General features: G+C 40.2%; 1 protein-coding gene and 1 long non-coding RNA gene across 22 annotated transcripts in view; one reads left to right on the forward strand and one right to left on the reverse strand.

The window, feature by feature from the left end:
• Positions 1 to 26664, reverse strand: part of MROH8 (maestro heat like repeat family member 8) — a 58871-nt gene that overhangs the window by 31297 nt on the left and 910 nt on the right. For 13 of the 18 annotated variants that reach the window (XR_003145118.3, XR_004808769.2, XM_025469998.3 and 10 more), the window contains exons 2-9: positions 21409 to 21530; positions 19082 to 19227; positions 15947 to 16069; positions 9145 to 9224; positions 8231 to 8375; positions 6608 to 6703; positions 5048 to 5152; positions 1297 to 1432 (exon numbers count right to left, since the gene is read on the reverse strand). Coding sequence is in view for 16 of the 18 variants with exons in the window: in XM_025469998.3 (XP_025325783.1) it covers positions 1297 to 1432; positions 5048 to 5152; positions 6608 to 6703; positions 8231 to 8375; positions 9145 to 9224; positions 15947 to 16069; positions 19082 to 19227; positions 21409 to 21530 (953 nt within the window). In the remaining 2 variants the exon portion in view is untranslated. The remainder of the gene's footprint in view (positions 1 to 1296; positions 1433 to 5047; positions 5153 to 6607; positions 6704 to 8230; positions 8376 to 9144; positions 9225 to 15946; positions 16070 to 19081; positions 19228 to 21408; positions 21531 to 26664) is intronic. The other 5 variants (XM_025470004.3, XM_025470006.3, XM_025470001.3 and 2 more) reach the window with 5 other exon arrangements.
• On the forward strand, positions 261 to 26288 carry LOC112673914 (uncharacterized). 4 transcript variants are annotated; one of them, XR_007405488.1, is made up of 3 exons: positions 261 to 320; positions 5453 to 5561; positions 25256 to 26288. It is a non-coding gene; the product is annotated as an uncharacterized LOC112673914 (long non-coding RNA). The 4 variants fall into 4 exon arrangements; XR_004808777.2 differs by lacking the exon at positions 25256 to 26288 and adding an exon at positions 22196 to 24779; XR_007405487.1 differs by lacking the exon at positions 261 to 320 and adding an exon at positions 1353 to 1472.

Raw genomic sequence — 26664 nt, forward strand, 5'->3', positions numbered from 1 at the left:
TAAGAGCAGAGCTTTTGAGTGATTTGGGAGACAACTATCCCAAACCATTTACTACTGGTGAGGACTTTTAAGGGGTCTCCTTATGAAGCTTAGGTCCCCATAAAAAATCATACAATTATGCAGTATCTGATAATGCCGATACCAGAACTCTTTCTGTGTCTAGTTTTGCTGATTATTGAGTCTGCCAATACTCCCTCATAGTGCTTTGTTTCTATGTTGCATTGTGACTCATGTTTGTTGGAGATTTATTTATGGGAAGTCCTTGAGTGCTTGGTTGAGGACACTGTCTCTCCAACTGGCAAATAAATTCTTTGGGGAAGGTACTTGTCTTGTTTACCAATGTACCCCTAGATCAGGAAGTGCTTCATAGATACTTGTTTAATGAATAATCAGTTGTATTTCCTTGGCTATATGTCTTGGTAGACATTCCTCATACTCAGAGCTACCCAGAGATGTGATTATAGTTTTGGGAACCATAGAGCTTCCTTACCCTTGGGATGAAAAAGCCCAGACAGGGCAACTACTTGGTGGAGGTAGAGTAGACTGAGACTCAAAGGCTTGGTGAGGAGGACATAGAGCTAGATATTCTTCTAAAGCCTCTTGTACCTGGGAGGCCAATGATCCATTCTTTGATCACAATGGCCCCTTTTCTATTTTTCAAACTCCTTAAGTCTATACCTCCTGTTTCCTCTGCCCAATATGCTCTTCTTACATCTTCACCTGGCTAATGTTTCTTATTTTTCAGTTTATCTTCAGAGAGGCCCTTTCTGAACCTCACCGCTAGATGCGATTCTTTCTCATGGCCCCTGCAATTCTCCTTTAGCACTTATCTTTGTTTATAATAACAGTTTTTTTATTGATTCTTTGTTTGATTCTCCCACTAGACTACGTGCTATGTAAGGACTGGACCTCTTGTGTTCTGGTTACTGTCAGATCCCGAGTAAGCACTCAGAAAATATATGTGGGATAAATATGTAAGTGAAGGCCCATATGATGTCAAGAGCTTCCTTCACTTCTGGCCAAACTAATCCAGTTTGTCCACAGGACCACATGTTTAGCTCCTTCAACTCGACAGCCATGCAGATGGCTGACACTGATGGGTCTGATCCAGTGTTCTGATTCTGATGATTAAGTCAATGTTGCTTCATCTCCGTCTGTGGACTATGTACCTCTCTGTTGCTAAACTACCGTAAAAAGTTTTTCTGGAGTGTATGGAATGAGGGCACAAAGAGGATTGGTGCTTGCACTGTGCTGGAGGATTGATTCAGGGAGTGGCTGCCTTCAGCAGCGCCTTACACTTCAGCCTCAAGGTGACATGCAGCAGGCAGTGCATGCCCTCTGCGGCCTCCTCAGCTACCTCTGTCACTGAGTCCCCACACAGCAGTGCCATCAGAGCCACGAAGTGCCCAAGCCTTTGGAATCTCAGTGGAAGCTGGTTAGGAAGAAAAAGAAAAATACCATTAGCATAACAGGTACATTTTATGCCTTAGAGTTATTGAGAAGTAATTCCACTTCTATCCCCTACTCAGGAAAGTGCAAGAGTCACATTCAGCCCTTGGATCTCTCTTTTTTTTTAATGAAGAAATTTATTTTTTTTAAGATTTTATTTATATATTTGAGAGAGAGTGAGAAAGAGCATGGGGGGGTTGGGGGGAGAAGGAGAGCCAGATTCCCCACGGAGCAGGGTGCCCAATGTGGGACTCGATCCCAGGACCATGGGATAAGGACCTGGGCTGAAAGCAGACACTTAACTGACTGAGCCACCCAGGTGCCCCTAGCCCTTGGATCTCTTTAGGTTAAACATTTAACATGTGTAGTTATACTATGTCCATCAGATGGTATTAAATAGGACAAATCCTAACCTAAATCAGCAATCTGAAAAATGAAAAAGCTTTATATATAAAGATATTCATTCTAGTACTATTTTTAAAAACCACATGTTGGAAATAATTGCCCAATAGTAAAGAGAACTATGGTACAACCACTCTATGAATATAACCATTAGGAATCAAGTATTGTAGGAATTTGTGATAAGGTGGGAAAATGTGCTGGTCTGCTAAGTGAGAAAGTTGGATGCAAAGTTGAGCTGCACCATTTAATACAATTTTAAAAACTTGTTTATTGATATTTTGCCTTATTATAAAAAATAGGTGGCAAAAACCATACCAGAAAAATAATATATTTCAAAATAAATAGTGAAAAAAGTAAATTAACAAAGACAGCTGTGGAATGTCTTTTGTTTACTGATATAACTACTCATCCAGTCAACAAATACTGAGTGTCACTTATGTACCAGGAATTGGTTATGAGTATGACATTTATGGCTAGGGTACTATGACTGGCACTGGGGATACAAGCTGTGAACAAAAAGATAACATCCTTGTTCATGGAGGTGACATTCTACTTAGAGGAAAACAAAATAACAAAGAAGGAAAATTTATTATGTATTAAATGGTGATAAATGCTGTGGTGAAAAAAAAAGCACGGAAAAAAGACAGGAACTGCTGTTTTAGAGTGATGAGGGAAGACCTCACTTATGTTGAGATGAGGGATTGAGCCACATAGATATCTGGGAGACAAGCATTCCAGGCAGAGAGAATAGCAAGGGCAGAGAGAAAGGAGTGTGTTTGGTGTTTCTGAGGAACAAGTAGTGAGGTTGGCTGGAGTTAACAAGAGCAAAAGAGATAGGAGGTAGATGAGGTAGGTGGTATAGCAACTTAGAGACTACTGTAAGGATTTTTGTTTTTTTCCTGTGTGAGATGGGAAGCCATTGGAGAGTTCTGAACAGAGAAGGAACACGAACTGATTCACATTTACTGAATGCATATTTAATTGAGCATCTACTATGTAACATATTCTGTATTAGGCGCTGGGCATGCTCTGGTGAAAAAGACAGGCATAATCAATGGAATTTACACTGCCTGAGGAAAAAAAACAGACAATAAATCAATAAACAAACACGATCATCTCTGATCCTAAGAAGCCCTAAGAAGAAAAGAAAGCAATGAGACAGAGTCTAAGCATAGATCTGTTTGTAAGCAAAAACCTTTTTGAGGTGGAAGCATTTGAAATAAGCACTAAAGAATGAGGAGGAATTACTTTATGAAGAGCTGGGGAAGGTCATTCCAAGCAGAGGAAGTAGTAAGTGCAAAGGCCATGAGGCAGGAAGAGCTTTATATAATAAGGAACATAAAGGAGGGCCAGTACGGCTGGAGTAAGTCAGGGAGTGCAAGGAGGCAGGCAGGAACTAGATCATACAACACCCTGTATTTTAGGAATAGCTGGAAATCATTGCATCAAGAGTGACAGGAGTTTCAAGATGATAACTCTGGCTTACATGCAGAGGGACTAAAGTGCACATTCATGCACAAATGTTCTCCGAAGGAATAAACAGAATTGTTAACACTGGCTATCTCTGCAAGACAACAACTCAATTAAGTTGATTTAAGAAAAGCTATGGACCTTCCGCAGAAAACTCCAGAAGACTACACTGTGCAAAATTCTGCCTACAGCTTTCCAGATGTTCAGAGACTCCAATGGCACCTGGGTTCAACAGCCTTAGGTTAGCAGTTCTTCCTACAGGAAGAAAACATTAAGGAAGATCTTCAGGCCCGAGACAGATTATGAGTAAGAGGGAGTCATTTGAAACTCTTCTTTAGTCTGCAGCCAAAACTAGAGGTGGAGGAATGTAGAAGGAAAACAATGTGATGACAGAATCACAGGGAGGTCAGTGAGGGCTAGCAGTGACTCATTTTCATTGACTAAAGAGAGAAAAGAGGAAGTAGCACAGTTTGAGGGACCAAACTTCCTTCAGTAAGGAGGTGGAAAATTGGGATGTATTTCCAACATGAGAAATAAGAAAGTTAGTGGGATGCCATCCTTTTAATAAGCATGACTGTTAGAATATTTATATCAAGGGCAAATTCTCTAAGGAAAATTAGCATTAGGACCTAGTATTCCTACCTCACCAACTTCTCTTCCAATTCCTGGGCCTTCTTTAAAGATCTTATTTATTTGACAGAAAGAAAGAGAATGCAAGTAAGGGGAACAGCAGGCAGAGGGAGAGGGAGAAGCAGACTCCCCACTGAACAGGAGCCTGATGTGGCCCTCAATCCCAGGAGCCTGAGATCATGACCTGAGCCGAAGGCAGGTGCTTAACTGACTGAACCCCCCAGGTGCCCCTTCCTGGGCCCTTCTTACACACTTGGAGAAATGATGGCTGGAGAACAGGAGAGGCTCTAGTGCCCAGAAGACCCACTAGGAGAGAGGAAAGATTCACAGATGAAGAAAGGAATGGGGGCAGCCCTGGTGGCTCAGCGGTTTAGTGCTGCCTTCAGCTCAGGGTGTGATCCTGGGGACCCAGGATCAAGTCCCATGTCAGGATCCCTGCATGGAGCCTGCTTCTCTCTCTGCCTCTCTCTCTCTCTCTGTGTTTCTCATGAATAAATAAATTAAATAATTAAAAAAAAGAAAGAAAGAAAGAAAGAAGAAGAAAGAAAGGACTGGATCCAGGAAGGAGGATCTTAGTTTTGAGGAACTCTTTTCAGGAGGTATGGGAAGTATTCTGAAGAACTGAGAAGTGAGAGAGAGGAAAGAGACAAATGAGAGGATTAAAAAGAAGAGCCTCAGAACCTTTCTCTGTGAGATGCTGGGAGGTCTTTAAATTGAATTCCTTCCATTTGCTGTTGGACTTTATTACTTCAAATACAAAACTGCACAGAGTCTAGGCCACTGTGGACCCTCAGACATTTTTAGGTCACATTTATTTATTCATTCATTCAAGGATATTTACTATATTGTTATGATCCAGCTCTTGTGTTAAGCAACAGGGATGCAAGACTAATAAACATAGTACCTGACCTCAAACTGCTCAAATTTTAGAGGGGCAGATATGTGAATGATGCTAAGTGCTATGATATTACATGGGGGCATAACTGAGTTACCAGTTTGGGGAATCATAAATAGGAGGGGAAAAAATAGGAGGGGAAATAGGCAGTAATAGGATGGCTTTGGATCCTTCTCACTCTGTGACTGAAGGGCTGCTTACCTTCAAGCTGAGATGTCTGGATAAGCACTTTAGAACTTGAGCCATGCTGGCTGTGGCCCGTTCCCGCTCATGATCTTTGGTTGATTGTAACCAGGGGTCCATTTGCTGTGGAAAAAAATGGGGGGGGGGGACCTAAATGGCTTACCAGGAAGATTTTGGATAACACCTTTATTCTGCTTTGAAGATAATATGGAGACAAAAGGTCTACAGGTCACTACTATATCTGAAAATGTCCTCCTAAATGATATGCCAGTTTGGGTTGGAAATGCAAGTGGTAGGAAGGCAAACAAGGTATAAGATTTGCGGTCAGGTGGGCTGGCTTCTACAGAAGCTTATTTTCTGCACTTATTTTCCCTTTACCCCACTTTCTTCAATTATTTATTCCATTCTCCTGTATGTTTTCAGCCTTCTGAAATCTGCTTTGGAAGGAAAGAAAATCAATGATGTGCTATTAAAGAATTCTGAGGATGGAGAAGTTGCATCTGCCTGTAATAGGGAAGGATTCCTGGAGAAGGTAACATTCATGAGTAGAAGCTTTACAAAAAAGGTGACATTTCATGGCCCTATGTGGCAAAAAAACAAACAAAACCCAGGTGGCATTTTAGGCAGAAGAAACAGCTTGAATTAAGCTACCAATACAGAAAAGTACAAGGCACAACTGGATAAAGGAGAGAAATCAATCTGGCTGGAGTGTTGATGTACAAATAGAAGAGGAATGAGAAATGTTAAGGGCAGTTGTGGCAAAGATAAATGTTCATTTACACTTAGGCACAGATGATTAATAATAATTTAAAGGGTTATTCCTTTCTGGGATATCTGCACCTTTAAAAGGGGCAAGAGAGCAAGACACTTGAACTGCAGCGAATGCGCTCCAATGACCAAATCCCTAATGACAGAATGGCAGGTGTCGAAGTGGGTACAGGTGGGGATCGAGGGTTGTTAATGACCCTTGAATCCTGCCTGATAGACACTTGCCTATTTACTCACTCATGAGGCTGACTCTGTTCTCTGGTTGAAACCTTTTTATGGCAGTAAGCAATAGGAATTTAAGGAATAATTCTAGGAACCATTAAGCCACTTACTGAAGGCCATTTATTCAATACTCACCATAATTATAATCTCAATTTCAAAGTGAAGAAATGAGACTCTGAAAGGTCACATTCTTTGCTGAATTTATAACCCATGAATGTCACAGAGTCAGCCTTTGAAGCCAAGTCTGGCTCAAAACCTGATAGTTGATAATCTTAACTGCTATGCTCTTTTTTTTTTTTTAAAGATATATTTATTTTAAAGTGAGAGCAAGCGAGTGCACACAGTAGGGGAGGGACAGAGGGAGAGATTCTCAAGCAGACTTCCCACTAAACGTGGTGCCCAACACAGGGCTCGTTCTCATGATCCAGAGGTCATGACCTGAGCTGAAATCAAGAGTCAGATGCTTAACAGACTGTGCCACCCAGGTGCCCCTATGCTATCTCTTAAAACTTAATTCTTCTACACTTCTTCTTCCACTCTCACCAATTAATAGAAATAATTTCCCCTTCTCTCTGATATCCTATTTACCTTAAAAATGGTGTCAAGATTTTCCAAATGTGGGTCTTTTACTACCAAACTCTGGAGCATCTCAGAGAATGCTTGAAACGTCTGCCTGTAGAGACACTTGAAAAGGCACAGGATTAGTGATGCCCCCCCACCATAAAGTTCCCAACACTGTATGCATTTTTTTTTTTTGCTTCTACACAGTTTATTTTTTCTTATTTCCAAGTTTTTATTTAAATTCCTGTTAGTTAACAGAGTGTAATATTAGTCTCAGGTGGGGATGCCTGGGTGGCTCAGCAGTTGAGTGCTTGCCTTAGGCCCAGAGCGTGATCCCAGAGTCCGGGGATTGAGTCCCACATTGGGCTCCCTGCATGGAGTCTGCTTCTTTCTGCCTGTGTTTCTGACTCTCTCCCTCTCTGTGTCTCTCATAAATAAATAAATAAAATCTTTAAAAAATATATTAGTCTCAGGTGTAGAATTTAGTGATTCATCACTTACGTACAATACCTGGTGTTTCTCACAAGTGCCCTCCTTAATACCCATCATCCATTTAACCCATCCTGTGACCCACTTCCCCTCAGGTAACCATCAGTTTGTTCCCTATAGTTAAGCATCTGTTTCTTGGTTTTCCTCTCTCGCCCCACCATTTTCATTTGTTTTATTTCTTAAATTTCACATCTGAGTGAAATAATCTCGGATTTATTTTACTTTGCATAATCTAGCTCCATCCCCATCTTTGCAAGTGGCAACATTGTATTCTTTTTTATGACTGAGTAATATTCCATTGTCCTGGGATCAAGCCCTGTCACTGGCTCTCTGCTCAGTGGAGAGTCGGCTTCTCTCTATCCCCCTCTGCCTGCTGCTCCACCTGCTTGTGCTCTCTCTCTCTTTCTCTCTCTGCCAAATAAATAAATAAATAATCTTTAAAAAATAAAAATAAGGGCAGCCCTGGTGGCTCAGTGGTTTAGCGCCACCTTCAGCCCAGTGCCTGATCCTGGAGATTGAGATTGAGTCCCACGTCGGGCTCCCTGCATGGAGCCTGCTTCTCCCTCTGCCTGTGTCTCTGCCTCTCTGTCTCTCTCTTTGTCTATCATGAATAAATAAATAAAATTTAAAAATAAATAAATAAAAATAAAAAATAAAAAAAAATACAGAGAGAGAGGGGTGCCTGGGTGGGCATCCAACTCTTGGTTTCAGCTGAGGTCATGATCTCATGGTAGTGAAATCGAGACTCACTGGCTCTCTCCCTAAAACAAATTAATTAATTTAAAAAAAGAAAAGAAAAAATAAAGAGGAGGATAAAAGCTATTTAATTTAACTGCTTATTTTATTCACCAGAGTTGGCTGAAATTATTTTTGGCTAGTTCCAAAAAATCAAATGCACTCTTCAAAAGGGCCATGAACAGCTGACCCTGTGGATGACAGGAAGTTATTATTATTTTTTAAAGATTTATTTATTTATTCATTCAGAGAGAGCAAAGAGAGAGGCAGAGACACAGGCAGAGGGAGAAGCAGGGTCCATGCAGGAAGCCTGATGTGGGATTCGATCCTGGGTCTCCAGGATCACACCCTGGGCTGCAGGCGGTGCTAAACCGCTGCGCCACCGGGCTGCCCGACAGGAAGTTATTAAACCAAAGCAGGAGTTACCTCTGTGTTGTAGGACCCACTTGGCATGATTTCCTGCAGCTGGATAAGAGTCTCTACAGAGGGCAGAGTGATTATACTTTTTGTGATAAGACTGAACAAATCAGCTCGATCTTCAGAGCCAAATAGCAAATGGATATCTTGGTAACTAAAAAAAGACAGTTTGGGAATAGTAAGCTGGGAAGAGTTTGATTTGACATTGGTAAGCAGGGATCAAAGTTACCCAAGAGGAAAGCGTGGTCTAACTGGTATATAATTCTGATGGAAGAGACAAAGGGCATGCTTGTTAGCCTTTTTAGACAAATCTCACATAAGGCTGGAGGAAGAGTTTCAGGGCTCAAAGCCTCTATCCTTCTCCCCTGTTCCTTTCCCGCCTTCCCCAGAGGTTACCGCAGTGACATCCAGGGTTTCCTCCAGTTCGACCATGGAGGAAAGCCTGCTACCGTCTAATACAGTAAACCATGATTTTCCAAAGGATATTCTACTGAGCGTTTGTTAATTTGGGAAATGGTGGGTTGAACTATGTTAAAAAAGTTTTTAACTACAGGATTTCTTGGGACCTTTAGTAAGTTAGTGTGCAATACAAAGCTCCAAGAAAGATAAACAGCAGGGAGCCCTTCCCAATTTTTTGGACTGTGGAACTCTACTGTCATGAAGCATACATGAGAGTAACTTTCCACTGAATATATTTTGAACAAAACTTAACTCCAAAGAGGTTCCAATAAGGTCTTTCAGATGTGGATGGCAGTGTATATGAAATCAAACTTCTTACACATAAACATGGATTTGGCTTCCCCTTCTAACTATATAAATAATTTGCAAAAGTTAAAAATATGGAACATGTCAGTTGGCTCTGGTATTGGCCCTGAATGAGAAACCAGGACATGTGTAGGGGGCAGGGAGCATGTGGGCATCACCTGAGGTTAGCAATGGTGATAAAAACCTCTTGGCGCACAGAGCTGAAGAGAGAATGCAGAGGCTCCTCTTCTATCAGCATCTGCAATGAAAGGGCAAAAAGTTTAAAAGAGTCAAGAATGTGCCAAGTCCTTGGACCAGATGATCAGAGAGGTAGGGGGCCTGCAAGAACCACTGTAGGGACTTGATCAGATCCTGCTCCTTGGCTTCCCAGGACCAGCAGCAGGACAGTGGCCGGGCTAGGAGTTTATTCTCTGGACCAGAGTCTGAGGCCACTTCTGCCTCTTACTAGCTGTTTGAATGGACACAAGTTATTTACCTATTTGCCCTCCCTGTACTTCAGTTTCCTCATCTGTAAAATGAGGTAACAGTACTATTTGCCATCATAGGGTAGTTGTGAATACTAATGAGCTAATTTCATGATTCCTTGTAGTCCTGTTAATGTCTGTTACTCCTTATTTTTATTACCTGGGATTATTTTCAATTTAGGCATCCTAACTCTTCCCTCGACTAAGCAGTAATGTCTACTGCAGTGCCTAATATTATGCTACTTGTCCTAGGAAAGGAATAGCTGTCTAAATTCCAAAGTGGCAGAGGGAAAACTGCCTTGCTTTGCTGAGAAAATCTGCAGAGTGACAGAGAGGAAAAATCAGAGGCTTTGGAGCTAGACAGCACCTGGGGTGGGGCACTGGCTCTGCCACTCACTCTCTGTGTGACCCTGAATATATTATTTTACTTCCCTGTGCCTGAGTTCCCTGATCTGTATGGGGGGAAAAGAGATAAATCTCAGGGAGTTGATACAAATAGCAAACGTTAATGGTTGTAGTGGAAGCCCTACTGGATTGTCTACCCAGTCTCTCTGGAAAATGCCTGTGGGTCACAGGAATGAGCACTTCACAGCCATGTTTCTGTTAAGTCATTCTGTCCCATTAACCACAGCTTATCCAGACAGGAGTAGGCATCAAGGCCAAAAGATTTTTTTCTCAGCACTCTGGAATAGAGACCAAGAGCTTCAATCTCAGTCTGGCTGGCCTACTAAAAACAGAAAATTTAAAATTTGGGAGCACTGTGCCCTGTGGACAAGGTAATAGAGCTAATTTTGGGAAGAGAGGTGAAGGAGAGAGAGAAAAATGAAAATGTATACAAAGGAGCAAAAATGAGAGATGGAGATAAAGTTCTGAGTATGTGAAAGCTTTTTTTGTTTTTTTAATGTTTTTTTCTGGTTTCATTTTTTTCTTGGAGCATGTGGCTCTTCCTGCACAAGATTCTGGGAACACTCACTCATCCTAACAACAAATCTCCCCTTTTGTGTTTTAGCTGCCTCTAGTGAATTTCTGTTACCTGCCACCAAAAAGACTCATCAGGAACTTACTGTCCAGGAGGCAGTGCTCAGTAAACAGTATGGTGTTCTCTTTCTTGCCCCTTCCAACTTTTCTCTTTCCCTTCTCACGTTCCAACCCTTTAGATCTTGCTGGTAGCCTGATGTTTTTTCTTATTTCCTCAAAGAGCTCACTTAATCTTATGGCTTTTTAGTCTGGAAGGGAGAAAGCATAACATTCTGCCTTCAGTCTCCCAGGGCTACTCACTCAAATCTAGTTATCTCATGAACATTATCACTAAGAGCATAGCTATAACCTCATTTGCTGTTAAATGTGAGTTCATTCCCTTCCCCTTCCAAAGGACATACCTTCCCAACCTTCCTGCCAATAGTGCTCTTTCCCAGGCCTCATGAAAGAGAGGACTTATGATTTCTTTTTCTCCTTTATTCATTTCCTACATCCAGTCAATCATGATGATAGCTACTGCCTGCTCTGTGCGGTTTCTGACTCTCCATCCCTACAGCAACAGGCCTCACATGTGGATGAAAGCAGTGCCTCCTAGCTAAGCCACCAGGCCAGGCCTGCAATCCCCTTTTTCAATCAATTGGGTATGAAAGACTTATTATTTGTTCACAAGTATGCTAATAACTCTGGGGAATTTAGAAGTGAGAGGCTATTTTTTGTTTGTAAAGTATTTGTGCGGTAGGAACCTCTTGGGATGACTATCCAGAACACAGCAATTATCCCTCCTCTGGGAATGGCCTTGGATATACAGAGAGGGATGCCCAGAAGTCATGTCCTTACTATCTGATGCTGCCCTCAAACATGCCCAATTGATGAAAGAGTGGGGAACAGACCCAGTCTGGGCCAATCAGATTCTTTCTTCCAGAACCTGGAATTTCTGAGTGACGGACACAGATGGGGAGCTGTTAGAGGTTTGAGTCAGCATGATAGGAGAGCTACCCTTGCTTTCGAAACCCCAGGAGTTGTCCTAGAACATACTCTTCTGGAGGCTTGATTGTTAAACCTCTTCCTTAGATTCTTTTTTTTTTTTCTTGAAGATTTTATTTATTTATTCATGAGAGACACACACACAGAGAGAGAGAGAGAGAGAGAGAGAGAGGCAGAGACACAGGCAGAGGGAGAAGCAGGCTCCATGCAGGGACCCTGACATGGGACTCGATCCCGCGTCTCCAGAGATCACGCCCTGGGCTGAAGGCAGGCGCTAAACCGCTGAGGCACTGGGGCTGCCCTCTTCTTAGATTCTAAGGGAGATATTCCCCCTGCCCTTTTTTAAAGCTTAGGTAAGCCAGAGTTGATTTTTTTGTTTTCTCCAAGAATAATCTTAACCAATATTAACAAAAAGACATTTTGTCTCAAAGGCCTTAATGAAAGCCAGACATAGATTACTATCTCCATTTTCCAGGTGGACTTAGAGGTTTAGAAAAGCTAAGTGATTTGTCTAAGATCACACAGGTCGGGCTTGACTGCACTGGAACTAGAAATTGTGTCTTCTAATTACTAAAATAGCTCCCTTTCTTCTTCATCGTTCTGCTTCAGGGAGCTCAAACTCTCAACACCACAACTGGGCAGTCTTTTCATGTTAGTTCAGTCTACTGTGAACTGTCCATCCTTTGAAATCCTTCAGCATTTATTATCTACACCACTGAAGAATCTTTTGGAAACATCATTCTTATCCATTGCCTGCCTCGCTGCATAAATAACCCAGTGCCTGTTCCATGCTAAGTGTACCTTTATTTACCAAACAACAACATAGTAGTAGGATTTTGTGGAGGACCCCACGTACAGAATTAGGGTGGGCCCCCAAGCTGGCAGAGGAGAATTAACAGGTACTAAAGCACATGTCTGACTCTGTTAGAATTCTAGTATAGCAGATTTTAAGGCCCCTGTCTGCTGTTGGACCCCAAAAGCCTCTAAAAAGCACCTCCACTGTCATTCTGCCTTGACCTGGCCACGTAGTAATCTGCCAATCAGCCCTACCCACTTGTCCCTTCTATCTTCCCTATCCCTCACATCTTTCGAGGCTTAGATCAGGAGATCTATCTGTATTAATTTCATGCTAATCTTGTCATCTTTACTCTGTATCCTAGTTGCCGTTGCATTTTTTTCTTATTAAAGTTCTCAATGGAATTTTTACAGCTTTTTTGACTTTGAGGTAAAAGACACAAGATAAACCGCACATATTTTAAAGTGTATGGTATGATGATTTTTGACTTATGTATATGTCCATGAAACACCATCACCACAACCAAGATAATGAACATACTCCCAAAAGTTTTTTTGTGCGAACTTTGTAATTTCTCACCCCTGTTCCTCCCCATTCTACCCCTATTTTCAGGTAACTACTGATCTGATGTCACTTTAGATAAGTTTGCATTTTCCAGAATTTTATATAAATAGAATCATATGACATATATCTTTGTCTGGTTTCTTTCACACAGCATTGAGATTCAAGTTGTAGCATGTGTCAATAGTTCATCCCTTTTTCTTTATTTTTTTAACTCTTTTTTAAAAAGATTTTATTTATTTGAGAGAGAGATCACAAGCAGGGGGAAGGGCAGAGAGAGAAGCAGACTCCCCGCTGAGCAGGGAGTCCAATGTGGACAAATCCCAGGATCCTGGGACCATGACCTGAGTTCAGGGCAGATGCTTAACCAACTGAGCCACCCAGGTGCCCGATTCCTTTTTTTTTTTTTTTTTTTAAAGATTATACTTATTTGACAGAGTGAGAATATGAGCCTATGAGCCAGCGGTGGGGTGGGGGCAAGGGGAGAAGCAGAGGGAGAGGGTAAAGTAGGCTATTTGCTGAGCAGGAAGCCTGATACAAGGATGCTGGGACTGTGACCTGAGCTGAAGGCAGATGCTAAACTGACAGCCACCCAAGAGTCCCTAGTTCATTCCTTTTTGTTTTTTTTAAGAGAGAGGGAGTGTGTGCACGTGTGCACATGCACACATAAGCAAGGAGGGGGATGCAGAGGGAGAGGGAGAGGGAGAGGGAGAGGGAGAGAATCTTAAGCAGGCTCCATGCTCAGTGCAGAGCCTCATGTAGGGGCTCGATCTCATGACTCTGAGATCATGACGTGAGCTAAAATCAGGAGTCAGACACTTAATTGACTGAGCCACCCAGGTGTCCTTGTTCATTCCTTTTCATTGCTGGGTAGTATTCTGTTGTAAGGAGATACAATTTGTTTATCCATTCAGCTGTTGATGGACATCTAGGTTGTTTCCAGTGTTTAGCTATTATATGGAGTTTCTATAGACATTTGTATACATGTTTTATTTGACATATGCTTCATTTTACCTATGAATAGAATTGCTGGATCATATGGAAAGTGTTTAATGAACGTTCTAGTGGGTGTATAGTTGAATCTCATTGTGGTTTTAATTTGCATTCCCTAATCACTATCATGGAGCATCTTTCATACTCTTATTTATAAATCTTCTTTGGTGGAGTGTCATAACAGATCTTTTCCCCTTCCTTTCCATATTCTGTTCATAGCTTTTTTGGTTCTTTAAATTTGGATACTAAGGAGGCATGTGTTGGCATAGGTCATGAGAAGACAGGCAAATGCCTTATAATTCTTCTTTCCTTATAATTGCCCTGCTTTCCCCTCCTTGTAGGTTACTCAGAAGAAGTGCCTCTTCTCTTGGTTGTTGGGAGCTATACTCTCTATACGTGGGCTCACGGGGATTTTGTAGACTTGTCCAGTGATGTAACGATCTGTGCAATTCTCTGATGGACACCAACTACCTTTAACTCTTCTAGGCTGTAACTCTTGCTAGCTCCAGTTTTGGTTGCTACCAGACAGTGGGTATTTTACTCCTGGCTGGACAGATTTAAATGCAGAGTATGGGTAAATTCAGTGTACATTTGGTGTTTGGGACTTGTATTTGTGGATCCTCTGAGCTGGCTGGTTGAACCAGGTGGCAACCCACTGCTGCCAATTATTGTGGAAGTGAGATTTTGGAGTCACAACATTTGGTTGGGTCCTATGGCTGCCTATATCCCTCTTTCCATGGAGTGTAGCCAAGTAGAGAGCTGTATTTGTCCTTAAATCTGCACATCATCCTGTTCTTCTTGATATATTATTTGGATCAGTTCTCAACCTATTTATGAGGTAGGGTCACTTCCAAATGGATTATAAACTCTTGAGAGGGCAAGCATTAACACTTCCATGAAATTTGTATTCTTTATTGAAGCCCCACAGTGTTCTAGATAGAGAAGATCCTTAATAATTGCCTATTGCTTAACAAATCTGTTAGCTGGTTAGCCTTCAATTCTGAAAACTAATCATCAGTCTAATCAGTCTTATGGACCTGTGGGCTGAAAAAAACTGTTCATTTTCTTGGAGTGTCTAAGAAATCTTAGATTCAGGATTTTAGAGCTTCAGAGAGACTGAAGGGGATATTTTACAGATGAGAAAATGAAAGCATCAAAAAATTAAACACTGCTTAAATGTATCACATCCTTTTTAAAGCCCTTCTGGATCTTTTGACATGGAATCAACTTCTCACTCACTCCTCTGTACTTTCACTACAGCTGTTTAAACTTGTCATAGTCTCTGTGACCCTTGACTACATCTTGCCTGGCTTCAGGAACAGGGATCCTGTCTTATCTTTGTAGGCCCAATTCCCAGACACTGCCTGGAACAGTCAGGCACTTAATAAGACAATGAATGAATGAGATAATGGCAGAGTGGGGCTGGAGTTAAGTACAAACATAACAATAAAAAGAATATAAACAGGTGGCTCAGCAGTTAGGTGTCTGCCTTTGGCTCAGTGTGTGATCCTGGAGTCCTGGGATCGAGTCCCACATCAGGCTCCCTGCGTGGAACCTGCTTCTCCCTCTGCCTGTGTCTCTGCCTCTCTCTCTCTCCCTCTCTCTCTCTCTGTGTCTCTCATGAATAAATAAAATCTTAAAAAAAAAACAGAATATAACCATGTTCCTTTATGTAAAATATGTGTCAGGTATCATGCTCCATGGCTTACGTTTATTTCTTATTTCTTTTTATTATTACTTATTGTTATTACATTTATATATTATCTCAATAGCTCTGTGAAGGATACAGATATTCTTATTTTGTAGATGAGGAAGCAGAGGCACTGAGAAGTTACATAGCTTCCCAAAGTCACACAGCTGGAAAGAGGCAGAACTGGCACCTGAATTCAGGCACTGGATTATATAGTTTGCCTCACAACTATGGCTTCATTAATGAGAATGCAGCATTGTTCTTACTGAGAAATTTAAATGCTATTTCTCTTCCTTTCTACTTATCTTTTAGTTTTTTTTCAAAGGTGATTATATTTGTGGAGTACTCCTGCATATTTCTCCTCCATGCACAGATACTGATAGGAGAAGAGGCCAAAGGAACTGACAATATATAGGAAGCCACTAAAACATTTGTTAGTCAAGTCATTGAGTTTGTGTGGTCCTGATCATTTGTGATAAGGTCACAATACTTACATTTAGCACATGCACAATGTCTGTTATGTGGCTGTGAATGAATGATTCTGTGGTTTCATCGTAAGGTAAGGTTTGGCTGAGAGAGGACAAAGATCTTAGGAATGTCAGCTTCTCAAATTCACTCTGAATTTGTGGAAAAATGAAAAAACACAATTATATATTATAATCTCATTTGATAATTTAGAGAGCTTTTAAGAACTTTCCTGTAATATTACAAACATCTGACATCTCATTCAATCTGGTATCAGTTTTTTATTAAAAGGAGTGAATAAATTACAGGGGAATGGAATTCCTCATCTACTTGACCTGCCTGTTTGCAACTTTGTTTTTCCTTTCAGCTAGATTAAATGCTAGGTTACTAACTGCTCCATGATGGCTCTCCCACCTTTAGTCTTTGCTTCCCCCACTACCCATCCTATTTATATACTGCTGTCTGATTAAACTTCCTAAAGATGAGCTTTGATATGGTCATTCTAGGTCTCTTGATATCATTAAAGATTATTTTGAGTCTTTAAGGTTCCCTATTAAAATGCAAGTTCTTGGGATGCCTGGGTGGCTCAGCGGTTGAGTGTCTGCCTTTGGCTCAGGATGTGATCCCAGGGTCCCAGGATGGAGTCCCATATCAGGCTTCCTGCATGGAGCCTGTTTCTCCCTTTGCCTGTGTCTCCGCTTCTCTCTCTCTGTGTCTCTCATGAATAAATAAAATCTTTAAAATAAAATAAAATAAAACAAAATAAAATAAAATGCAAGTTTTTATTTGAAGAATGAAATCTTTTGTATTACTCTTTTTCTGATTATAAAAACAATATCTATTTATCATAGAAACTGAAAAAAACATATGAAGACAATAAAAGACATCAATAATTCCACAATCTTGGGACACCTGGGTGGCTCAGCACTTGAGCGTCTGCATTTGGCCCAGGGCGTGATCCTGGGATCCAGGATCGAGTCCCACATCGGGCTCCCTGCATGGAGCCTGCTTCTCCCTCTGCCTGTGTCTCTGCCTCTCTCTCTGTCTCTCATGAATAAATAAATAAAATCTTTAAAAAATAATAATAATTCCACAATCTCGAGAAAATTTCTTCTCATCTTTCTCCGCCAGCCTGTATCTAGTATAAACAGGTATAAGCTCTCTGGACAGCAAGTAGCAATACATACAGCCAGAAGCTGACTTCATACCCTAATTCTTTCTCTACATTACTATAATAATCCAACATGGAGTTTCCCTGCTCCAGTTTTGACCCCCTCCAATCTATTCCTCCGGCTATCACCAGATTCATCTTTATTTAGTGCAAACTTGATCAGGTAACTCTCTATCAAAATATATTGCAGTTGCACCCATGGAGGTCAAGGCCCTCTCAACGTGACTCCAGCTAACCTCTTTAAATTCATCTCCTGCCTTGCCCTGCAACATTTTGAGCCTTAGACATATTAACTTTTATACTGCCCTTTCTCGGTTCTGGGCCTTTTTACCTTCTGAATTTTCTATACTTATTTTGTTTACTGACTAAACTCTACGCATTCTTTAAGACTAGGAAAATGCATTTTCTCCTGAAGCAGCAACGGGTACCCTTCCTAAGAGTATCCACAAAGCACATGTGTATATTGCTAACATAGTATTTGTGATACTCTGACAAAACTACCTTCTTTTTTCCTGCCTGATGGTGGATTCAGGTCAAGGCAGGGAATGGATTTTCTTTTTTTCAATTCACTGCAGCAATCCCAGCCCTTTATTACTTACAAAGAAATGCTTTATAAAGCCCTGCTGATGTGAAGTGTAAAGAAAAGTCTGAGTCAAAAGTGATAGACTAACATTCTGGCTTTAGGTGTTTTTTGAAAAAAAAAAAAAAAGTATTACCATTATACATAGAGAAAATGTAAGGCTTCATGAATTTCCCCCAAACTATAAACATCTGTGTATATATATCCAAAGGAAATGAAATCTGGATCTCAAAGAGATCTGTGCACTCTCATATTCACTGCAACATTATTCACAATAACCAAGATATGGAAACAACCCAAGTGTCGGTTGACAAAGGACAGACATCTCTGACACTATCATTTAAACATACCAGGCTTCTGTGAGTTCATCAAATAGCTCTGCTCCTTTCTGCCTCAAGGTTGTTAAACATAACATGTCCTATTTCTGGAATAGTTTCTCTAGTTCTAACTTCTCTTAGTTTCTCCTATCCATTCCTCAGATCTGATATCAAGCGTTCCTTCCTCAGAAATGCTTCCCTTGCCCCCAGGCTAAGATAAATTCTTCTGTTACTTGCTTTCACAGAGTAAATGAATGAATGAATGTTTTGCTAAACAAAATATTGTATTAAAGTAGGATAATATAGGGCAGCCCTGGTGGCTCAGCGGGTTTGGCGCTGCCTCCAGCCCGGGGCATGATCCCGGAGACACGGGATCGAGTCCCACATCGAGCTCCCTGCCTGGAGCCTGCTTCTCCCTCTGCCTGTGTCTCTGCCTCTCTCTCTGTGTCTCTACAAATAAATAAATAAAATGTTTAAAGTAGGGTAATATAGATCTATACCTATTCACCTAGAAAACTTTTTTCCTCCTACCATCTCTGATGTTTATTTTTCTATAATTACATGCATTTGTATGTACAGAAGAAAAAGTCTGAAAAAATATATGCCAAAATGTTAACATTAGTTATCTCAGGAGAGTGAATATGAGAAGATTCATTTTTCTTTTTCTTTTCCTTATTTTAATAGGAGTTTTATAGTTTTTAAGCACTTTTTAAAGATTTTATTTATTTATTCATGAGAGAAAGGGGGGGGTGGGGAGGAGGCAGAGACATAGGCAGAGGGAGAAGCAGGCTCCATGTAGGAAGCCCGATGTGGGACTTGATCCTGGGTCTCCAGGATCAGCCCCTGGGCTGAAGGCAGGCGCTAAACCACTGAGCCACCCAGGGATTCCCCTATAGTTTTTTTTTTTCCTCTATAGTTTTTATAAATATAAATACACTATATAAGTATATATAAATGTTTATTATAAAAATATAAACAAATTTATATTATAGTCTATAATACCAGTTAGTTATATGATAAAGCAATATCAAATGTTTAAATATTTGTTAAAATGGAGGAATATGTTGGCTGACTCAGTAAGACTCCTTGTACATACCTGTAGCTCACCATTAAAAACCTCCTGGATAGACTGGATCAGCCTCTCAACATTGGCCTCACTGACGGGGCCCTGTTGGGTCAGGTGTCTGAAGCTATCTATGAACGATTCTTGAGAGAGTCCAGTGATGTCAAAGATGTCGGAGTCTAATACCAAAAGAAACACAGCAGATGACACCTACGTACTACACAGAGTTTTATAGTCTAGTGCAGGGATCCACCAGATGTCAGGATAGACGTGCCCTGGTCTTATCTTTACTATCTGCTCTGCAACCTTGACCAAGTCCCTTCCACACTCCAAGTCTGTCTTCCCAATGACAAATTCAGTGTACTCTTAGGGCCTCCTAAACTACAAATATCTTTAATACTGAGCTATAGTAGAGTGGTGAAGAGCATGGACATCTCAATCTGAGACTAATGTGAATCCTGGCTTTACCCTTTATCAGTTGTATGACCTTTATCAAGTTAGTTTGCCTCTTAGAACCTTAGTTTCTTCACCTGTAAAACAAGGTTATCACAAGGATTAAGTGAGGTAATGAATAAAAAGACATCTCAGTATGTGGTCCAGAGTAAGCACTTACATGAGAGATATTATTAAATACAAAACTCAAGGACTCTGTAGTGACAAGAGCTTAAAATCTAGTAGCAGCCCTTTGCTGATTTCTTCCCTGCAGTAGGTACTTGAGGTATCTCCTTCCAGACCTAGGATATACTTTGTTTAAGAGCACAGGTTCTGGAGTTGGTCTGCCTAGTCTTGGATCCTTGCTCTGCTTCTTTCTAGCATTCTGACCTTGTGTGATCTTACTTTTTCTTGGCCTATTTCTTCATTTCTAAAATAGGATGATAACAGAACCTACTTCATTTGGTTGATACAGAGCTAGCACCAAGGAAGTGTTAGTAAATATTGTTCTTTCGTTGAGTGACAATAATTATGGTGGCATCGTTTTCCTCTTCATATAGCTTTACATCTTTACCTCCTCTGCTTCCCCAAACCAAATCCTTTACTCTTATTGGGGAAACAGTCTTACTATTTTCCCCTTAACACACCCATCGTCTGAGGGTTTTTACCACTCCACTTTTGTACCCTTTTTGGTCTTCTGAATTATGGCCTATTCTGCATTGTCACATTCTTCTCATGCACTAGAAGCCTTGTTCTCATTCACCTCTCATGCTTCTCCTTGCATGTTTCTCCTTCTTCCCCACCTTCCCTTCTTCCTACCTCCTTTGCCTAGGTAGCTCCTACTCATCCTTCAGGACTTTGCTCCAGGATGCCTTTCTTGAATCCCCTCTTTGTCTATTTTGACCAAGTATCCTCTTGGCTGCTAAAAAACTTCTTTAGGGACACCTGGGTGGCTCAGGAGTTAAGCATCTGCCTTTGGCTCAGGGCATGATCCTGGAGTTCCAGGATCGAGTCCCACATCAGGCTCCCTGCATGGAGCCTGCTTCTCCCTCTCTGTGTCTCTCATGAATAAATAAAATTTTTTTTAAAAAAACTCTTTATATCTTTATATTTGCTCCCTATCCCCATTCCCAATCACCCATATTAAAATAAGTTCCAATCATTTATCTACAAGTACATTGTATCTGTTCTGTTATTACTAAATCTGTAGCAGTTAGTGTTTATGGCATAGTAGGCTTTGATAAATATTTGTTGAATGAGTAGAGAAATGGATAAATGTAGTTCCTTAAATAGTCTTTCCTGTCTCATGTGTATGCTCTTATATCTACCTGGAATGTTCTTTCCTCTGCTTCTCCCATGGGTTGCTTTTTCATATCCCTGAGGCCTCCTTTAGGTTTAAACAGCACCATCTTAAACAGGTGTTCTCTGGCAACCACGACTTAAAATAGGTTCCCATCTCCCTTATTTTTTGTCTTAGCTCCTTGTATAATTCATTCACAGTATTAAGTACAATTCGTGATTTCTTTACTTATTTTGGTCCTTTTCAGCAAATTCTAAGGGCAGGGACCATGTTGGTCTTGTTCATTGCTGTATATGCAGTCACCGGTACTCAGTAAATGTTTGTTGAATGAATGAGAGATATTCTGTAGCCCAATCAAGGGTCCACCCACAGCCACCTTTTGCTTCTGGTATCCTAGTACTTAGGCTCTGTGCAAGTCTGCAGGATTATCTATCTCAGTTTCCTATATGTCTAGATAAATATATTTTATCTCACTGTGCCAATCATATTCCAAGGTCTTATACTCAGGGACCAAATTTACCGTCAAAGTCTAGTTGAGGGCTCTCTCTCATCCAGCAACTTGACTTGATCAGAGATTCCCTTTTCCCCACCTCCCTCCTTAAAAAAAAGAATCCTTTCTCCTTTTTACCTGTAAGTTCAAGGCTACTTGGATCTTTTTTAATATCCTCTAAGTTGCTCAGCTGCAAATCCACACTTCCTGAGTCATTGTCAGAATCACAAGGGATCACTACTTCTTCCTGACTACAGATCCTAGGAATGAAGAGGGGATTAGAAATATTAGTATTTTATTTTCTTAATTTTACTTATTTATTTAATTTAAAATCAATTAACATATAGTGTGTTATTATTTTCAGAGGTAGAATCTAGTGATTCATCAGTTGCATATAACACCCAGTGCTCATTAATTACATCGAGTGCCCTCCTTAGTGCCCATCACCCAGTTACCCTACCCTCCACCTCTCTCTCCTCCATCAACCCTTAGTTTGTGACCTATAGTTAAGAATCTCTATGGTGGTCAGCCTGGGTGGCTCAGCGGTTTAGCACTGTCTTCAGTCCAGGGCCTGATCCTGGAGACCCAGGATCGGGTCCTGCATCAGGCTCCCTGCATGGAGCCTGCTTCTCCCTCTGCTTCTCTCTCTCCTCTCTGTGTGTCTCTCATAAATAAATAAAATCTTTAAAAAAATCTCTTATGGTTTGTCAAGAAATATTAGTATTTTAGGATTGCTTCTGTCTCGTCGCTCAAGAGAAAGCTTAAATGTCACCTTTTCAGAGAAGCATTTATTGATCATCAGTCTAGGTTAGGTAGCCTTTCTCTACCCCAGTTCTACAGTTGTTTTCTTATTTTTTTTTCATAGTATTTAACCATTATCTATAGTTATCAAGTTCATTTGTATTTGTTGACTATCTTTCATCAGATTATAATCTCCATGAGGGGAGAAACCTTGTCTACATGGTAATGGTTGAATTCCCAGCACCTAGCATACTGTCAGTCTCATGGGACATGAATGGATTGGTAAGAAATACTATGTTGCTGTTAAAATAAACTAAGGTAGAATACCCCCTTCCCCTAACTTCCCTTACCCTTTCCTACTTTTTCTTGTTTCTTTTTTTTTAAACATTTATTTTTTTTAAGATTTATTTATTTATGATAGACATAGAGAGAGAGAGAGGCAGAGACACAGGAGGAGGGAGAAGCAGGCTCCACGCCGGGAGCCCAATGTGGGACTCGATCCCGGGACTCCAGGATCGCGCCCTGGGCCAAAGGCAGGCGCTAAACTGCTGAGCCACCCAGGGATCCCCTTTTTCTTGTTTCTATAGCACACAATACTTTCTAATATATCATTTACCTATTTTTGATTATTGTTTATCGTCTGTTTCTTCCTGCTAAAATGCAAGCTCCATGAAGGCAAAGATCTGTGGCTACTTTGTTCATGAATATATTCTAAGAGACCAGAATGCCTGGCATATGGTAATCCTCAATAAATATTGGTTGAGTGAGTGAATAGATCTTTATTTGCTGAATGTTTAGCATATATTAATGAATGAAAGAAGCAAGTTGTCAAACAATGTATGTAAACGGTGTGTGAGTACATACAGACACACAGATACACATAAGTGTTGGGATACATGTAGAAAATCTTTTGGTATTCATTTTTAAAAAAGATTTTATTTATTTATTCATGAGCGACGCAGAGAAAGAGGCAGAGACAGATGGAGAAGCAGGCTCCATGCAGGGAGCCTGATGTGGGACTCAATCCCGGGACTCCAGGATCACACCCTGAGCCAAAGGAAGATGCTCAACTGCTGAGCCACTCAGGCGTCCCTCTTTTGGTATTCAAACCAAATGTCCGTGGAGTGGAATTTTTTTAAACTTTTATACTACCTGATTTTTTTTTTTTAACACTGGCGTGAGTAGTAAATATTGACAAAGATGTGGAGCAAAGAACTCTTATAAATCACAGTGTAAATTGGTGCAACCATTTTGGAAATAATTTGGCATTATCTAGTAAAGTTGCAAATGTGCCTATATCATGACTCACTATTTTACTCCAAGGGATGTAGTCCAGTAAAACTGTTACCCATATGCATTAGGAATATATACAAGAAACTTCACAGCAGTAGTCATCATAGCAAAAAACTAGAGACACACAATGGCTTACCAACAGTAGAATAACTGTGGTGATTCATCCAATAAAGTGCCATACAGTAGTGCAAATGAATGAGTCCTAGCTATCCACAGCAATACAGATAAATCTTACAATGCTGAGAGAAAAAAGAAAGTCACAGAAAAAATACGCAGTAAATTCCATTTATATAAAGTTAAGAAAATGTAAAAGTAAACAAATACTATTTGAAGTTATAAACACAGTAAAACTATAAAGAAAAGCAAGGAAACAATATAATCTATAAACTTCAGGATAGGGGTCTTTGAGTGGGGGGAGAAGGTGATAGAATGGGTAAGACTAGAAAAGGGACTTAAAAAATGGTTATGTTCTTCTTCTTCTTCTTTTTTTTAAAGTAGGCTCCAATCCCAGTGTGAAGCCCCACGCAGGGCTTGAATTCACGACTCTTGAGAGAAGGATCTGAGCTGAAATCAAGAGTTGGATGCTTAAGTGACTAAGTCCCCCAGGAACTCCTGTGCTTTCTTTAATAGGATAGCAAGTACATAATTTCACTGTATCATTCTTTTTTCTTCATTTATGTATTATAAATATTGTTTTTTCACTTAGTCAATAGTAAATAAAACAATTTTGGGGGAAAAAACCCCAAACTGATAAAGTTTGAGCTTCTTCCTATGTACTTATATATCTTTAATAATTAAGAAAAACTAGTTAATTAAAAACACACAAACCCTCTAAGAGTAAAATGGCTCTGTCATACAGTAGGTCATAGAACTGATTTTTTTAAAAAAGCTACAAATCTGTTGTACCATTTTATATTTCCACCAGCAGTATATGTAAGTTCCAGATGCTCCGCATCCTTGCCTGTATTTGGTATGGTTGGTCTTTTTATATTAACTATTTCAGTGGACCTGCAGCAATACCTCATTTCAACTTAATATACAATGCAGTTAATATGTAATGATGTTGATTATCTTTTTATGTGCTTATGTATATCTTGATGAAGTGTTTATTCAGATCTTTTGTTTGTGTTTTTTTACTGGGTTGCTTGCAGTGAGTGGTATGCTGATAAATAAAACATTTAAAACAGACTCTTTAAGTGTAGTTTTTAAGTGAATGCTGGTTGGTATTTTCATTTACATCAATGAGTAAGATGTAACTGAAACTTCAGAAGTGACTTCTCTGAGTTGGATAATAGTTTTCAAACCCTAGAACAATATTGCCTCAAGTTTTTGGGCTATTTGCAATGTGAAGCTTATAAACATGACACACATCTAACTTTAATCTCTCTCACTCTTTTAAAATATTTTAATTTATTTGAGAGAGAGCAAGAGAGAGCACAAGCAGAGGGGAGAGGGAGAAGCAGGCTTCCCACTGAGCAGGGAACTTCATGTGGGGCTCAATCCCAGGACCCCAGGATCATGACCTGAGCCAAAGGTAGACATTTAACTGGCTGAGTCACCCAGGCGCCCCTGAATTTAATCTTTATTAACATTTCTCCATCATTAAGTTTAGACATAACAAAGCAAAAAATCAAGCCTTGGTGTATAGCATTCATTGATTCTATGGTGTAAATATTCCCATTGTGGACAAAGTCAAGCTACCAATGTTACTTTAGAAAGAGATGTACAGTAGCACACCACCATATAATTTTTCCACCATATAGATGCAATAGATATAAGCAACCACAAAAGCATAGAAAGTGATAAAATAATAACAAAATGATAACTTTGGTTTTCAATAGACTTTATTTCATTGTAAGTTTGTATAATTTAATTTTTCTAAATAGCTGTATTTAACAACAATTTTGTAAAATTCTTGCTAAATGTAAAGGTTTTATTTATTTATTTTTAGAGAGGGAGTGTGTGAGCAGGAGGAGAGGCAGAGGGGGAGCAAGAAGAAGAGGAGAAGAATCCCATGCAGGCTCCACTCTGAGGCCGATGCAAGACTTGATCCCACATGCAGGACTTGATCTCACAACCCCGAGATCATGACCTGAGCCAAAACCAAGATACTCAACAAATTGATCCACCCAGGTGCCCCTCTTCCTAAATTTCATAAGTGACTCTTGCAAGCCAGTATGAGATGGCTCCAGCACAACACTGGCGGTCTTATTATTGAGTTGGAAGAGGTGTGTGTGTGTGTGTGTGTGTGCACGCATACACACGTGCGTGCATTTGTGTGTGTTTAAGATTTATTTGAGGGAGGGAGGGGGGCAAGAGTCAGAGGGAGAGAGAGTCTCGAGCAGAGTCGGAGCTGAGCAGGGACCCTGAGATCAGGACCCTGAAATCAGGACTGAGATCACAACCGGAGCTGAAACCAAAAGTCTGAGGCTCAACCCACTGTACAACTCAGGAGCCTTGGAAGGTTTTTTTTTATATATTCTGTATCAGCACCATTCAATAGAACTTTCTGTGATATTGGAAATGTTCTGTAATTCTGCACTGCCAAAAATGATATCCAGTAGCCACATGTGGCTTTTGAGCATTTGAAATGTGGCTAGCACAACTGAGGAACTGAGTTTTTCATTCTAATTAATTTAAACTCAAATATCCGCACAGAGCTAGAATCTAGTTTACTGAATAGCACAGTAGTACAGAATAGTATCCTCTATTTGGGATAATAATATCTGGAACACTAATAATAAGACTTACTACATTATGCATACTTTATATGTTCACAATAGTTAAAAAGCAGAGATTATGGAGTCAGGCTGCCTGGCTTCATACCTTTTAGTTCTTTTCTCTATAAAATGAGAATAACAGTACAAACAGTATAAACCTCACAGAACAGCAATAAGGAGTAAATAATGTACGTAGAGCACTTAGTACACTTGTTGGACTATCCTGTAAATGCTCGATAATTGTAGTTAAGTCACTTCCATTTTTTTTTTTTTTTAATTACTGAGTGATTCTTATTTTAAAACAAGCAGGTTGTTTTGCTCTCATAAGTCACTTTTTTTTTTTTTGGTCACTTCTATTTTGATCCTGTTACTTCTGTAAAATTGGGCTACTATGTTCCTCAAAGTCACTGTACTAAGGAGTACTAAGTCCGCAGAGATGCTTTGCAAATCAAAGAAAACATCACTCGTAGCTAAGTTATTAACAAGCGAAACAATCTTTGGAAGCAACTGCCATAATTTCCTAAAGAGAAACAAAAGAGGAGGGGAGGGAAGGAAGGGGGTAAGGAGGGAAGGCAGGCAGGCAGGCAGAAGGAAGGCAGAAAGAAGAAGAAAGACAGGAAAGAAAGACAAAAAGACAAAG

This window comes from Canis lupus, chromosome 24 (assembly GCF_003254725.2).
Source record: "Canis lupus dingo isolate Sandy chromosome 24, ASM325472v2, whole genome shotgun sequence".
Classification (NCBI taxonomy): domain Eukaryota; kingdom Metazoa; phylum Chordata; class Mammalia; order Carnivora; family Canidae; genus Canis; species Canis lupus.